Raw genomic sequence first — 16,857 nt, 5'->3', positions numbered from 1 at the left:
TTAAAGTTCATATGGAAAAAAGACAGCAACTTTACCTAGAAAAATCCTCTAAAAAAAAAAAAAAAAGTAATGAGAAAATGAGAAAAGCACTAACCTTTCAGATATTAAGCCTACAATTAAGCCTCTATATTTAAACTGTATGGCACCATCACATCAATAGACAGACTGGTAGAACAGAACAGAAAATCCAGAAATAAACCAGTGCACATGGGAACTAAGTATCTGATAAAGGATATGTCTCAAATCACTCAGAAAAAGATGAACTTAAAAAATATATTGAGACAATCAGATAGTCACTTAGAAAAAATATATGATTGGGTTCATACCTTAATCCATACACAATGAACTAATGAACTGCAGGTCTACGTGTTTAAAAAAAAAAAAGAAACCATTTTTACTAAAAGAAACATGTACTAGAAGAAAACACAGGTAGAATTATTTTATAAACTGGGGATAGTAGAGAGCTTTCAGTGCCTCAAGGTCCAGATTCAACAAAAAATGGATTAATAAGTTCTACCTCAGAATTTTTTTTTTTTATTCATGAGAGACAGAGAGAGAGAGAAAGGCAGAGACATAGGCAGAGGGAGAAGCAGGCTCCATGTAGGGAGCCTGACATGGGACTCGAACCCGGGTCTCCAGGATCACACCCTGGGCTGAGGGCAGCACCAAACCACTGAGCCTCCCCGGCTGCCCTACCCCAGAAATATTTTTAAAAAGACTTTTGCATGGTTAAAACCCAAATGAAATATTTACAATATATATCTGAAAGAAAGGACTAATGCCTCTCATTTATAAAGTACTAAAAATCAAGAGATCATACAGACCCCAATACCATTAGAAAATTAATATATTTTATGTATTTATATGAACACACACAGTTCACAAAGAAAAAGATTTACTAAAGAGCCTTAAGCATGTGAAAAGATGCTCAACTAAACACATAATAAGTAAAATATACATGAAAACCACACAGAAGGGATGACTGGGTGGCTCAGTAGGTGAACATCTGCCCTAGGTTGGGGGCATGATCCAGGGATCTGGGATGGAATCCCACATCCGGCTCCCTGCATGGAGCCTGCTTCTCCCTCTGCCTGTGCTTCTCCATCTGCCTGTGTCTCTGCCTCTTTCTCTCTGTGTATCTCTCATGAATAAATAAATAAAATCTTAAAAAAAAAGAAAACCCCAAAATCCCCATCAAAAAACTGCTAAAACTGATAAATTCTGTAAGATCATAGGATACAAAGTGAACTTGCAGAAATCTGTTGCATTTCTATACAACAATGAGACAGCAGAAAGAGAAATTGAGGACTCAATCCCATTTATACTAGCACCAAAAACAATAAGATACATAGGATTAAGTCTAACCAAGGAGGTGAATGCCCTGTACTGTAAATATTGCAAAACACTGAGGAAGAAATTGAAGGTGACACAAACAAAATAGAAAGGCATTTCATGCTCATGGATTGGAAGCACAAATATTGTTAATAAGGCTATACTACTCAAAGCAATCTACACATTTAATGTAATCCCTATCAACATAGCAATAGCATTTTTCACAGAGCTGGAACAAATGATCCTAAAATTTGTATAGAACCACAAAAGATTGGAAATAGCCAAAGCAGTGTTGAAAAATATAACCAAATCTGAGGCATCACAATTTCAGACTTCTAGCTATGTTACAGAGCTCTAGTGATCAAAAGAGTATAGTGCGGACACAAGTGGACGACACGTAGATCAATAGAACAGAATGAAAAACTGAAATGAGATACAAACCTGTAACTCTCTGCTCAGTCTTCAACAAAGCAGGAAAAACTATCCAATGGCAAAAAGACAGTCTCTTCAGCAAACGCTGTTGGGAAAACCAGACAGCCACATGCAGAAGAATGAAAGTGAACCACTTTCTTATATCTTATATGAAAAGCAAATTCAAAATGGATTAAAGACCTAAATGTGAGACCTGAAACCATAAAAAGAAGAAAAGAAAGGCAGAATGTCTTTGACTTGGCTATTGGATCTTCTTTCTAGATATGCCTCTGAGGCAAGGGAAACAAAAGCAAAAATAAACTATTGGGACCTCATCAAGTTGAAAAGGTTCTGCACAGTGAAGGAAACAACCAAAGCTAAAAGGCAACATAAAAACGAGAGAAGATATTTGTAAATGACAAATCCAATAAATAGTATCCAAAATATATAAAACAGATATAAATCTCAGCATCCTAAACACAAATTATCCAACTGAAAATGAGCAGAAGACATGAACGGACATTTTCTCTAAGAAGACAGCCAGATGGCCACCAGACATACGGAAAGACACTCAGCATCACCCATCATCAGGGAAATGCAAACCAAAACCACAATGAGTTATCACCTGACACCTATCAGAATGGCTAAAATTAACACCACAAGAAACAACAGGTATTGGTGGGGATGAGGAGAGCCCTCTTACACTGCTGGTGGGAATGAAAACAGGTGCAGCCACTGTGGAAAACAGTATGGAGTTTCCTCAAGAAGTTAAAAATAGAGCTACCCTCTTTCAGAAATTGCACAACTAGGTATTTACCCAGAGGATACCAAAGTACAGATTCGAAGGGGGACGTGCAGCCCAATGTTTGTAGCAGCATTATCAACAATAGCCAAACTACGAACACAGCCCAGATGTCCATCGACAGATGAATGGGCAGCGAAGATGTGGTAAATATACACACTGAGATATCACTCGGTCATCAGAAGGGATGAAATGAAGCCATTTACAACGAGGTGGAAGAAGCGAAAAGGAATTATGCTAAATGAAGTAAGTCAGAGAAAGACAAATACCATACGATTGCATTCACATGTGGATTTTAAGAAACAAACTGGCAAAGAGGGGGGAGGGTGAGAGAACCAAACCAAGAAACACACTCTAAATCATAGAGAATAAACTAATAAATACCAGAGGAAGGTGGGGAGATGGGAAAATGGGGGATGGGGATGACGGAGGGCACCTTAATGAGTACCAGGCGTTGTATCCAAGGGTTGAATCACTTTGTTGTACACCTGAAACTGTATTATACTGTGTTAACAAACGGGAATTCAAGTAAAACTTTAAAATAACAACAAAAACAAAAAGAAATAGAACTTCCTATCAGATTGGCAAAAATTCAAAAGCTTGACAATGCTCTTAAAGAGGCTATAGACAAGGTGCACCTGGGTGGTACAGTTGGTTAAAACCAATCCTTGGTTTCAGCTCAGGTCCTGATCTCAGGATCTTGGGATTGAGCCCCGTGTTGAGCTCCACACTCAGTGAAGAATCTGCTTGAGACTCTCTCTTCCTCTAACCCCTTCTCTCAAATAAATAAAGAAATCAATCAATCAATTAATCTTTAAAAAAAAGTGGGGGAGGCTATAGGGAAGCAGGCATTCTCATATATTGCTGATACAAGAAGCAAAATGGCACAACACTTACGAAGAGAGGTTCTGCAGTATCTAACAAAATTACATATGTATTTATCCCTTCACCCAGCTCTCCTAGAAATTCACCCCAAAGATACACTTCTACCGTTACAAAATATATTCATATTCATTGCATGATTATTGGAAATATTCCAATACCAATATTGGAAACAATCAAATGTCCTATATAAGAGATTGCCCAGATAACTCTTGCATATATACAATAACACAAATCTAAAAAATAATAAGGAAGGTTTTTATTAACCCCAGTGGAGTTATTTTCAGGATAGCTCATCAAAGCACAAAAGTATATGCATAGCACACTGCCTCTTGTATAAGAAAAATGTTCTTAAAAAAAAAAAGAAAAATGTGCAAAGTACATACAAATAAATACTTTTTTGGGGGGGGGGGGCAAAAAGAAACGGAAGAAGGTAAGTCAGTAACTAATGAAACTGTTTACCTGCAGGGAAACAGGAAGAGGGAAGAGTGAAGGGGATGGAACATCTCCTTTTTATAGTTTGATTCTTAACCACGTTATGTTTTACATATTCAAAGGATAAAATAACATAAAAAAACTAAAATTGAAAATAAATAAAGCAAATGAAACTATATATCATATTGATAAGATAGCCACAGAGAGAGGGGAAAAATTTTAATCCAAGTGACTTTTGAACACTCTATGTATCTTTAGTGGGATATGGTCAAAAGACAAAAAGATCGGGAAAGAAATCTTGACCATTTCTTGGTAAGTTTGTTGATGATAGTGGTATTAAGGTAGCAATTTCAAAACTGGTATTTATTGCAGGACTTAGCAAATGAATAAACATATTGATGTTGGAAGTCAACATTCTCACTAAAAGAAAACAGGAAGAGGAACACATACATTCATATATGTGTATATATATATATGTATTTCTGTGAAAAATACGGTTGATCCTTGAACAAGGGTCTGCACAGGTCCACTTATATGCAGGGTTTTTTTTCTTTTTTTAAAGTTTTTTTTTACTCATGAGAGACACAGAGAGAGGCAGAAACACAGGCAGAGGGAGAAGCAGGCTCCCTGCAAGAAGCCCAATGTAGGACTCGATCCCAGACCCCAGGATCCCACCGTGAGCCAAAGGCAGATGCTCAACCGCCAAACCACCCAGCCATCCCTGCAGATTTTTTTTTTTCAATAAATACAGTGTGGCACTATAAATGAATTTTCTATATGATTTTCATAACATTTTTTTCCTCTAGCTTATTTTATTGTAAGAATACAGAATTAGTGTTAATTGACTATTTATGTCATCAGTAAGGCTGTGATCAACAGTAGGCTATTATGTTTGGAGGAGTTAAAGTTATATGGCGATCTTCAACTATGTAGGATGTCAGTGTCTCTAATTCCTGTGTTGTTCAAGGGTCAACTGTATTTCTTTCTTTTCTTTCTTTCTTTCTTTCTTTCTTTCTTTCTTTCTTTCTTTCTTTCAGACAGCGCACACAAGCAGGAAGAGAGAGCAGAGGAAGAGAAAGAATCTCAAGTAGACTCCATGCTAAGCACAGAGCCAGATGTGGGGCTCAGTCTCATGACCCTGAGGTCATGACCTGAGCCAAAATCAAGAGTCTGACACTTAACCGACTGAGCAAAACAGGCACCCCTATATTTCCTTGTTCTTTCTACCAAATGGGCTTAGAGGCAAAAATCACCAGTAGCAGTGAACAGACCTAAGCACCTAGGGTTCTAAATATAGCAGTCCCCACTTCCCACAGGGATAAGTTCCAGACCCCCAATGGATGCCTGGCACTGCAGATAGTACAGAGCCATACATATACTGTCTTTTCCTACATATACATACCTATGATAAAGATTAGTTTATGCATTAGGCCCAGTAAAAGATGAACAACCATAATAAAATAGAACAATTATAACAATGTACAGACATAACAAAGTTATATGAATGTGGTCTCTCTCTTTCAAAATTTTTTTTAAGATTTTTTTTTAGATTTCATTTATTTATTCTTGAGAGACACAGAGAAAGAGAGAGAGAGAGGCAGAGACACAGGCAGAGGGAGAAGCAGCCTCCATGCAGGGAGCCCGACGTGCGACCCAATCCCGGTCTCCAGGATCACGCCCTGGGCTGAAGGCGGCGCTAAACCACTGAGCCACCCGGGCTGCCCTCAAAATATTTTATTATACTGTATTCACCCTTCCCCTTTTTTGTGACACCTCTGGTGATCTGTCAGAGGGATCATCTGTTTCTGGACTACAGTTGATTGGGGTAAATGGAACTGTGGAAAACAAAACCGTGAAGAAGGCAGGACTGCTGTATCTCCATTGACAACCACCTGGGCTCCTTGAAAATTACTGATTCCAGCCAGGACTGGAACCAAGGAAAGTACAAGGTGAACCTGGGACAACATTTCTGTACTCCTACATAGATGTCTGGGGACACTATTGTACATGCACACATCCACATCCACATCCACGTAAATAATCGTTAAGAGATTTAGAAACTGAAGTGGAGTGATTTTCAAGACATCTTGTTAAGAAAAAACGCAAGGCACAAAAGACTATAATATGCTACCCTTTTGCATAGGAGAAAAGGTGATTTTTTTTTCCATAAAGAAACACAGCAAAGAGTGTTCAAACACTAATGTGGATATGTCTCAAGGACAAAGGGGCCAGCTTGAATAACTTCTTATTTTGAGTACTAAAATCAATAATGACAGGAATGGATTAAAACACATTTAATAACAAAAAATTCATGAGTCCATAGTGAGTCTAAACAAATGTAGATGGGGTAGGGAAAGAAGGAAGAGATTTTCTTTACAGAAGAATACAAACTAATAAATGTGGACAGAAGGATAAAAATAGAAAATCACCATTTAAAAACCACTGTAGTAATAAATTGATTCAACCAAGAATCATCCATGGAAGCTAAAACCATTGGGTGAAAGATCGCTAAGGAATAGGATGCAAAGAAATCTGATACTACTGGGACACCAGAGTGGCTCAGTTAAGCATCTTGGGCTCCTGGGATCAAGCCCCAAGTCTGGCTCTGTGCTCAACTGGGATTCTACTTCTCCCTCTTCCTCTGCCCCTCCCCACCACTCATGTTCTCTCTCTCTCTCTCTCTCTCTCTCTCTCTCTCTCACACACACACACACACACACACACACAAATAAAATCTTTTAAAAAAGAAAGAAATCTGACTACCTTGAGTAAGTGATCAAACAGAACGTCACCAATAAAGGGATGAACTTTATCCATCTCCTAATGTGATGTACTGACAAAGGTACAGCCTCATCTATGCAGTACTCCTGCCAAAAAACTTCACCTGAATATAATGAAGAAACAAGAAAATCCAAGGTGAAGCACATTCTGGAAAACGATTGGTCCAGACTCCTCCACTATCAATGTCAATGTCATAAAAGACACAAATAACAGCTAAAGAATTCATTTAAATTAAAGGAAACTAAAGAAACCTGATAACTAAGTACAACACATTATCTCTGATTGGATCCCGGACCTGGAAATGGAAACAAAAATAATACAGGGACAATTGGGGAAATTTGAATATGGTTTGCATATTAGGTAATCATATTCACTATCATTTTCCTGAGTGTGTTAATTATATTGTGGTTATGTAGGCAAATGTCCTTGCTCTCAGGGGACACAGTAATTTGTGACAAGTGTCATTGTATCTCCAAGCATCTTTCAAATAATTCAGAGGAAAAGAGGGATGAAGCAGATGTGACAATATGTTAAAGATTAATGAATCTAGGGAAAAATGTATGGGTGTTCATTGTTCTATTCTTGCAATTTTTCTGTAGGGTGGAAAAAAATTTTTTTATAATAAATTTATTTTTTATTGGTGTTCAATTTTTTAAAATAAAAGTGTCAGGGGGATCCCTGGGTGGCTCAGCAATTTGGTGCCTGCGTTCGGCCCAGGGCCTGATCTTGGAGACCCAGGATCGAGTCCCACATCGGGCTCCGTGCGTGGAGCCTGCTTCTCCCTCTGCCTGTGTCTCTGCCTCTCTGTGTCTCTCATGAATAAATAAAATCTTAAAAAAAAAATGTGGGAATACATCAACAATATTTCTGCAACTAAAGATCATAAATAAATAAAAATTAAAAATTAAAAATTAAAAAATAAATAATAATTAGGGACACCTGAGTGGCTCCGTCAGTTAAGTGGCTGACTCTGGCCCAGATCATGATCTCAGGGTCCTGGGATCAAGTGCCTGTGTTGGGTTCTGTGCTCTCCGGGGAGTCTGCTTCTACCTCTCCCTTTGCCCCTCCTACCACTCACGCCTGCACACATGCACACACTCTCTCTAATAAATAAAATTTTTTTTTAAAAAAAGAATATGGGCGCCTGGGTGAACAGTGGTTGAGCATCTGCCTTTGGCTCGGGTCATGGTTCCAGGGTCTTGGGATCGAGTCCCACATCAGGCTCCCTACATGGAGCTTCTTCTCTCTCTGCCTGTGTCTCTGCCTCTCTCTCTGTGTCTCTCATGAATAAATAAATAAAATCTTTTTTAAAAAGAATATGAATTAAAACAACAGTGAAGTGCTTTTTGTTTAGTTTCGCTTCTCTTGCTTTGATTAGTAAGATGAAAAAGAACAGTGTTACCCAGTGTTTGAAGGATGTGGGGGTACAAGCAATTTTACACTTTGTTTATAAACCTTTCAAGGTCATTTTGACAATCTGCATCAAAATGCCTTAAAATTTTGCACCCCCTTTGACCCAGTGATTCCACTTTCGGAGGTTTATCCCAGGGTTTCTCCTCACAGAAGAGTCAAGTACATGTAGAAGGACGTTCAGTGCAGTATTTTGATAAAAGCCACAATATTAAAACTATCTACAATATCTAACAATTGAGGTGAGAGTAAACAAATTATGGTATATCCATACAGGGAGGTACTACATCACCATTAAAAATGATAATGAGGGGGATCCCTGGGTGGCGCAGCGGTTTGGCGCCTGCCTTTGGCCCAGGGCGCGATCCTGGAGACCCGGGATCGAATCCCACATCGGGCTCCCGGTGCATGGAGCCTGCTTCTCCCTCTGCCTGTGTCTCTGCCTCTCTCTCTCTCTGTAACTATCATAAATAAATAAAAAAAAATTTAAAAAAAAATGATAATGAGGGGGTGCCTGGGTGGCTCAGTAGGTTAAGTGTCTAACTTTGGTTCAGGTCATGATTTGCGGGGGGCTGGGGGTGGGGTCCTGGGAGGGAGCCCGCATCAGGTGCCCTGTTCAGCAGGGAATCTGCCCCTCCCTCTCCTTCTGTCCCTTCCTCTCCCCCTACTTGTGCTCTCTCTCAAATACATAAATAAATCTTAAAAAAAAAAAGATGACGTGGATATATTTGTACAGAAAGGTGTTCATAATTTTCAATGAAGAGAAGCAAGTTAAAAACAACATGTCAGGGATGCCTGGGTGGCTCAGCAGTTGAGCATTTGCCTTTGGCTCAGGGTGTGATCCCAGGATTGGGTCCCACTGGGGCCTCCTGCATGGAGTCTGCTTCTCCCTCTGCCTATGTCTCTGCCTCTCTCTCTCTCTGTGTCTTTCATGAATAAATATATAAAAATCTTAAAAAAAACACATGTCAAATATGGTCCTATTTTTTTATAAATATATTTACATATGCATAAAAAACTCTAGAGGGACGTTCTCCAAAATTTGTGTAAATGGTTTTTTGGAAGAAAGTTGTTATGGATGCTTTTCTCCTTCTTTTGATTTCTGTATTTTCTAGAGTGTTTACAATAAAAATATTGCTATTATAATTTTCTTTAAAAACACAGATCTTTTTTCAAAAGATCACAGGTTAACATCCCCTATTATATTCCCTATCCCTGGAATAGTACCTGGCATGGGATAGGTGCATAAAAAAAATATTTGTTCAATGACTGAATAAAAGAATCTGGCTCAACTCATGGATATGGTTGAAATTAATATTGTGCGGTGAAAAAACCACAGATGTAGAGTCACAAGGGCAGGGTTCAAGCCCTGACTCCTGCTTTATTTAGCCTTGTGGCTGTGATTACAATCCCTTAATCTCTTAGTGTCAGCATTCTTATCTAGGACATGGGGATAAAACCTACATCCCTTAGGAGATCCATTTATGAGAAATGATATTATAAGTGAAATATTTGTAAAGTGCAGAGTAAGGAGGACTAAATATCGACAATGAACCTGTAATATAAAGAACAAATGAGTATCTGTCAGGTGACTAGCGGCCTGGCCTGTCTTTTTTGCATATTCCTGGAGAGAACTGAGCCATTGCCTTGGTTAACACAAGAACTTGCCCAGCTGGCTTTGTGGAAGTCCAACAAAGCTTTCTACCTTCCAGCCTTGAGTTTTCTAATTTCTGGAATCCCTCCTACTCTGAGTCCCTCACACAGATAATACCTAATCATTCTCCATACCTGGATGAAATTCCCTTCGTATTCAAAGAAAAGCAGTGGCCACATGATGCTGATGATAGAAGGGAAGAGCTTCTTCAGAGGGGTCTGGAGAGAGAGAGAAAATCAAGAGCAGCATCTCCAGGAAGGCCTTGCTGCAATCACCACCCCAGGTTCCCTTCTCATGGCTGGACTCACCGGCAGGGACTGCCCCACAGTGCTATGTGCCAAGGCCTGGATGTTGGCGGTCTTCTCTTTCACCTGCTCCACCAGTGTCTGCACCTCCGTGAGGTTGTCTGGGGGGAAGGGGGGAAGGGCACCAGAATTGGAAGGCTGGCTGTTCAGCTCTTCTTCCCGTCCCTCAGGGATTCAGTCAGGACCCATGCCCCTGTCCCTCCCTCTGAGCAGGTGCCCTAAGACCCAGAAAAATGACAGTTCCCCTGAGTCATTGCATTGCCTCCAGCTGCTCATCCCCCTGCTCCCGTCTTCCCTCTCACCATCCAGGGTAAAAACGAAGACCACGGTGTCAATTTCCGTGAGGGATGGCAAGATGGAAGTCAGGAAGTCCTCCTGGGAGAAGCAGAACTGGGGACCCTGTGCAGACGAAGATGGGAGTCCCCCCTCTATGAAGAACTCTAGTACATAGACCTGGAGACTGCAGAGGGCCTCACAGGACCTCTCATACAGTGTTTTGTATATAGATCAAAGAAGTGAGGCTCAAGGAAGTAAAGTGTTTTGGCCAAGATGATGCAGCAAGTTGAGGGAAGAGCACTGGACTAGAGCCAGCTTTAGAGGGTGAACCCAGAGCCTTCTACCCTCCCTGTGCTGCCCCAAAGCCTCCTGACCTCTAACCCATATTCCTTTTTCTGCACCATCTGCCCTGTTGTACTCCCCAACCTGTCTCCATCTCCCCTTACCTCCCACTCTCTGCATACCAGTCACCTTCACAACCTGCCCTATGTCCCATCATCCTCCTACCTGGTTGATGAGCTCAGCCTTCTGGTTAAACATATCACTGTGATCACCAATGAGAAAGCCACGGACATCTTGGAAATCTGGAAAGTTTAAGGACAGGGAGAGAGGAATGATGGGCTTTATAGAAAAGAAAGGTTCTAGGCTTGGGGGGATATTAATGGGGCTTGGAGGAAAGTGGCAAGGGGGCGTTGGGTGAGGTAACATGGGAGGCCACGTCTAAGCAGGGCTGGGAGTCCAGGGACCAAGGCCTGAGTACGGTTTCAAAGGAAGGAGCAATTAACTGAAATGCCTATTCAGATACAAGAGGACGGAAAGCGAATGAGGAACCCCCATGGGTTGGGAGTAGAAAAGTGTTTGGATGGCAGAACAATTGGTTTGCATCAGGAGGAACCAGGAAGAAAGTATGGACTGGGGCCCCACCAGCACCAAACGTGTGGATGCACTCCACTCCATCCATGATGGCAATGATGCCAAGGGTCTGCCAGCCAACCAGGTATACTCGGCCTTTCTTCTCCAGGCTGAGAATGGGGCAGCGATCAGGACATGGGAGGAGACATCACAGTGAGAAAAGACCAGGAATCAGGGAAAGATGCACATGGCAGAGCACAGGAGTCAACCAACAGAAGGCCTGCTACGACCCTCCACCATGCAGATCTGTTCCCGTCAACATGCTAACATATCTGGTAGAATCTCCACTGCTCTCGGGATATTCCCCATCCACACCACCTCCCCCCTTCCAAAACATTTTCACCCACCTGCTGCTGGCTTGTTTCATCAGGGCAGCAATTTTAGTGCTTTGACTATAGGTCACCTGATGAGCCCGCTCAAATGTCCGCAGGATTTCCAGAAGGCACCTGGGAGAAAGGTCACCAGCTCCCAGGGTGGTCCCATTGCCCCCTCAGAAAACTTAGGTACCCATCCCTGCCCAGGAGAAGGCACCATTTCCTTAAAATTAAGTTCTGCTGGTCCCTAACGGAGGTGCAGTGAGTACTGTCAAAATGCATTACAAAGGACAGAAAGGGCTTCAGTGAGCAGAAGAACAGACAGAGGGATAAGGACATTAAAAGAGCAGTAGGAGGAGTATGGGATCAGACTTGATGAGGAGGTAAGTGGGGATCTGGGAGCCAGCCAAAGATCCCAGTAAGGGAAAAAGCCCCCCAGTGGAATGGGCTCTTTCAATATGACCTGGACCATCCCCAAGTCAAAGACTCTTTGAAACTAAGTTAGCTTTGGATGTCCCAGGTGGGCTCAGGGATTAGTGGGACCTGAGGAAACCAGAGTCCACTGGAACCAATTGAGACTCAGTGACTGTGTGGTAAGAGTCCCCAGCCAGCTCTTTTCCCACGGGAAGAGTGGTGAGGGCATCAGCCTTGCTGCCATTAACTCATCTCTGCATCTGGACTTGCCATCCCTCAACCTGTACCATCCCCGTACCATCTCTTGTCCAGCTCCTCCCTACCTCTGAGATGCTGCAATGCCCCGGTCCACTGTCTTATGGGCTGCCAGTAGCAGGGTTTCCAGCAAGATCTTGGTAGCGCTTCCACCTTTCATCCGGGATGAGCCACTGAGACCCTCGGGCTGAGGAGGTGATGACACCCAGAAGGAATTGGGAGAGGAAGGAGGGTCCTGGAGTTCACCAGTTAGTAGCGGCTGGGCATGCTCTCTGGTTAGTGACTCCTGGCATGGAGTCTGGTTAGTGATTTCTGGGCATGCAGCCTGGTTAGTGACTCCTGGGCATGCAGTCTGGTTAGAGGCCACTGTGCCTGCATTCGGCAGTATGAACGGTGCCCAGTGTGCTATGAGGAGTGCTGGGTTGAAGGCTTAGCTGAAAGAAAAGAGGGTAAAGGCCACCTCTGGTCATTTCTACAGTATATTCAGGACTCTGAGAAGGAAGCCACAGTTAGCAGGAAAGAAGTGTTTTCGGAGAGGATTTTGTTTTGCTTTGTTTTCAAGAACCTTCTCCCCACCCAAGCCCCCATTTTTTTCATAGTGGTTTGTCAATCCAAACACCACATTTCATGTTCTTTGGACAGACCAATGAAGCAGCCATTGTAACAGACAGGGATGTAACACGACACATCAAGCATAAAGAGATTATTGCAAAAAGAATGATAAAAACGGTGTTCCCGGTGTCTGAGAAAAGAAGATTAAAAGTAAACAACTGCAGACAGGAGGAAAACTGAGTGCCTGAGAGGTGAAAGATACAACCGCGTACATAACCCGGGGCTACTGCCTTCCCATCTCACAAAGGGAAGAGCAAGAACCTCACACATGTGCCCATCACTGGCAGAGAGGGGCAGGGGCAGGGATTTGGCTCAGGCCCTTGTAAAGTCAAAGTGAGGGGAGATGGTGCTGGATCCCTAGTGCTGTACCTCCTTACTCCTGAGAAAAAGGTGCAGGAGCATTGGAGGCTTGGAAGGCCCACCCAATTTTGGAGAGGATTAGAAAGGTAGAGTGGGCACCTGGGTGGCACAGTGATGGAGCATCTACCTTTGGCTCAGGTTGTGATCCCGGGGTCCTAGGATCAAGTCCTACATCAGGCTCCCTATAGGGAGCCTGCTTTTCCCTCTGCCTATGTCTCTGCCTGTGTGTCTCTCTTGAATAAAGAAATAAAATCTAAATTAAAAAAAAGGCAGAAGAAGGAAGCCGCCTCTCATAGTTTTAAGCCCATATTTGAAACTAAAACATAAAAAGACACAGAAAGCAATTCACCATTCTATTCAATACTCTCTACTCACAGATGCAAAAGAGGTTCTCCACACAGGAAATGCCTTAGACAGGTTAGGAGGTTAATGATTACTGACTTAGGAAACAGGGTTAGGATGGAAATGCAACATCTTAAGGTGAATGATGAAATGAGAAAATCGGATTTGCTTTATGACATTTTAGTTGACACACAATGCCTGGAATTCAGACAAGATGTCACAAAATCAGAGGCATTTGGGTGGCAAGCATTCCCCCGGTGGGGGTGGGGAGGATCCTACCCCAATTGCAGGATTGAGCACAAAAGCTTCCTGCTTCTCTTGCAGTTTCTGCATCCGCTCTGCTATTTGTCGGAATGTGGAACTCCAGTCTTCAATGGGGTCATTTCTGGGGCCCACAGAGAAAGAAGTGGGGAGATTGTGAGGATCTAAAGGAAGGACCTCAGATGGGAGTCGGGATCAAAGACCACATTGGGATTGGGGTCTAACATCAACAACCTCCTAGAGGTGTGTTTTGAAGGTTCATAGGGCACTGTGTCCCTGAGCCCCAAAGATCAGGATTAGTAAAACATTCAGCAATTTAATCCCAGAACAAAGCCAACACTCAAGTTTAAAGCTCCAGCCTGAGGGACGCCTGGGTGGCTCAGTGGTTGAGCGTCTACCTTCAGCTCAGGGTGTGATCCTGGGATCCTGGGATTAAGTCCCTCATCTGGCTCCCCGTAGGGAGCCTGCTTCTCCCTCTGCCTATGTCTCTGCCTCTCTCTGTGTGTCTCTCATGAGTAAATAAACAAAATCATTAAAAAAAAAAAAATAAAGCTCCAACCTGAGACCAGAACTTTCTTGTATCCTGGTCCTTGTGCATGTCCCATTGTTATGGCCATACTACCTACAGCTCTCTGTAGGTCCCTGGAGGAGTACCCACCATCAGAATGTCAAAATTGCCACTTTATTTAGTCTTAAGGTCCACCAGAAGCCTTTCCCATTCCTAGAAATATATTCTGGCAATCTCCCCAAATAGTGAACCCTTCATTACCTGAGGGAGGAACAGCAGCTCCTACTGAAGGAAGAAACTGCAAGGTATGAGGCACCGCACCTAACGGTCGGCAAACATTTCTTAAATAAACCAATTACAAACAAAACAATATGCTACTGGGACAGGAGAGTAACAGTCTTGATTTCTGCGTAGGTGTGAGCCTGAAATCTCAGAGAATGGGGATCTTCTGTAGTTGACCTCTGCTGATCAACTTGTCTGGGAGATATTCAGCGCATCTTCCACTGTGGCAGGAGCTCCAAGAGTGACCTCTGTATAAGGCCTCCCTAACCTCCCCTTATCATCCCATCCTTTCAAAATCTCTACACCTTCTTGAACTATCTTTGTATTTTTTTTATCTGTATTTCCTCGACGGCAAACAAGTTTCATATATTACATGCCTGTTGTGTAAAGTGTTTCCTATAATTGGGCCTCAAACTGCTGCTGGAAGTCCCTGGAGACCTAAGCAGAGTGAGGAGCCAGTGTTCACCGTGTGGTTTAAAATGGGGATTCCCAAACTTGGCTAGTCAAAATCACCTGGGGAGTTTTGTTTTTTAAAAACTACCCATTTCTGGATACCATGCCCACCCTGAGAGTCAGCCTCAGGAGTTCTGGAGTGGAGCCCAAAAATCTGTATTTTTAAAATGCTTCCCAGACGACTCTGAAGATCAGCCAAGTTTGGGAGCCACCGATTTAAGGAACAACTGGAAGATCTCCACGCCTACATTGTTTGAAATCCTTCATTTCACTTAGTCACAGTGCCTGAAATTAGCATCCACTGCAGCAGATACATTTTTGGTGAAGGAGAGTCCTCCATTAAAAGGAGCAGGGTTAAAAGTATCTCAGACTCATTTATATCTTCACACAAATTACACTACAAGCCTGGAATCTGGGAGTTGAGGAAAGGACCTCAGAAAGCACACAGCTGTCCCTCCCCCCAAGACCACCACTGAATATGCAAGGCTGCTCTTGAGGAATCAACAAACCTTCACTGGCATATTCCAGTGACAGGAAGCCTTCAGCTCCACCAGGAGGCCCACTCCAGTGGTTAAGTTAGCAGAGTTCCCCAAACCCGGCTGTGCACCAGAATCTCCAGGGATGTTTTCAAAAAATAGGTATTTCAGGGCCTTACCCCAAAGTGACAACATCAGAGCTTTCCCTCAAGGGGCTAAGAATCTCCTTTCTTATTGCTTCAACACCCTCAAGGCTGCACAACCACAGAACCACACCAGAGCACTGTTGGTTTCATAAGCTGACCTCCTCTGAGCTCAAAGTGATCATCTACATAGAGAATAAGGTGGAGGGGATTTGGGGGGCACAGAGTTCTCAGGAAAGGGGAACAGGGTTGGGGATTTGAGTAGCCAGAGGGGACCCACGGGATGCATGGAGTGACAAAGGAGAACGGGTGCTAAAATAAGGAAGCTGGGCAAAGGGGAGTCAGAGGCCACTCAGCCGCTGAGCCACACAGTCAGTGGCTCAAAGGAGCCACTGGTCCTTTGAAAAGATGCTTATCTCTATGGTATGCATTTTCCTGAGCCCATTCTATCTTGCTGCCCTGTTTTCCTTGCCCCTCCACTGCCTGTTTTGAATGTATGCTTTCCGGTATTTTATGTGGCCTTTGAAAGCTGCCTTCAATCCTTTCTGAAACAGGGGAATAAATCAACCAACCAAAACCACCACAACAACAAACCCCCCAAGCAAAAGCCTCATAACTTAGGGATAATACTTATTTACTTTACTATTCTGAGATGTGCTGAATAAGACTGCATCCACCATGCCTCTCCTTTATGATTGTACTGTAGATGTTGACAGGTTTCCTCTCCACCTCCCCCAGGGGTCTGAGCAGTCCCTGCCTTTCATTACAGCAGGCTCACCTGGCCATGTTCACAGGGTTGAAACCAACCAGGACAGGCAAGAAGATGGCTGGGTTGTCCATGCAGTAATCCATCTGGCCTGCCACAAAGGGAGCCTGACAGAGGGTGGGGTAGAAAGGACGCATGATGAGAGGGGTTACTCTAGTGTTGCCCACAAGGCCCATGAGCATCAGAATCCCCCAGAATCCTTGCTAGAAATGCCTATTCCTAGGCCCAGGTAAGATCTACTGGGTCCACAGTGGAAGGGGAAAGCTCCAGGCCTGTATTTTTAACAAGTTCCTCCAAGGAAATCCTCTGTGTGGTAAAGTTTAAAAGCTACTGAACTAAATTGTATGCTCCTGAAAGTCAGTGTCCTGCCCTCCTGTGTGCCTCCTTCCACATCTAGCATGGCTGGACTCATTTCTACTTAGTGAATTGTTCAAATCCATATGCTGCAGCGGTGAGAGAAGATTGTGGGTC

At 43.0% G+C, this 16,857-nt stretch overlaps 1 protein-coding gene across 1 annotated transcript in view; it reads right to left on the bottom strand.

Annotated features, from left to right (window-relative positions):
* GCKR (glucokinase regulator) overlaps nucleotides 1-16,857 on the bottom strand; it is a 31,256-nt gene that overhangs the window by 10,893 nt on the left and 3,506 nt on the right. Inside the window, 9 exon segments of the mRNA XM_025454327.3 lie at nucleotides 9,842-9,925; nucleotides 10,016-10,113; nucleotides 10,315-10,411; nucleotides 10,796-10,872; nucleotides 11,213-11,310; nucleotides 11,548-11,646; nucleotides 12,252-12,370; nucleotides 13,777-13,882; nucleotides 16,399-16,493. Coding sequence (XP_025310112.2) covers nucleotides 9,842-9,925; nucleotides 10,016-10,113; nucleotides 10,315-10,411; nucleotides 10,796-10,872; nucleotides 11,213-11,310; nucleotides 11,548-11,646; nucleotides 12,252-12,370; nucleotides 13,777-13,882; nucleotides 16,399-16,493 — 873 coding nt within the window.

Source organism: Canis lupus, chromosome 17, assembly GCF_003254725.2.
Source record: "Canis lupus dingo isolate Sandy chromosome 17, ASM325472v2, whole genome shotgun sequence".
In the NCBI taxonomy this organism is placed as follows: domain Eukaryota; kingdom Metazoa; phylum Chordata; class Mammalia; order Carnivora; family Canidae; genus Canis; species Canis lupus.
Note: the sequence above shows the minus strand (reverse complement) of the source record. Positions and strands in the feature narration are given on the sequence as shown.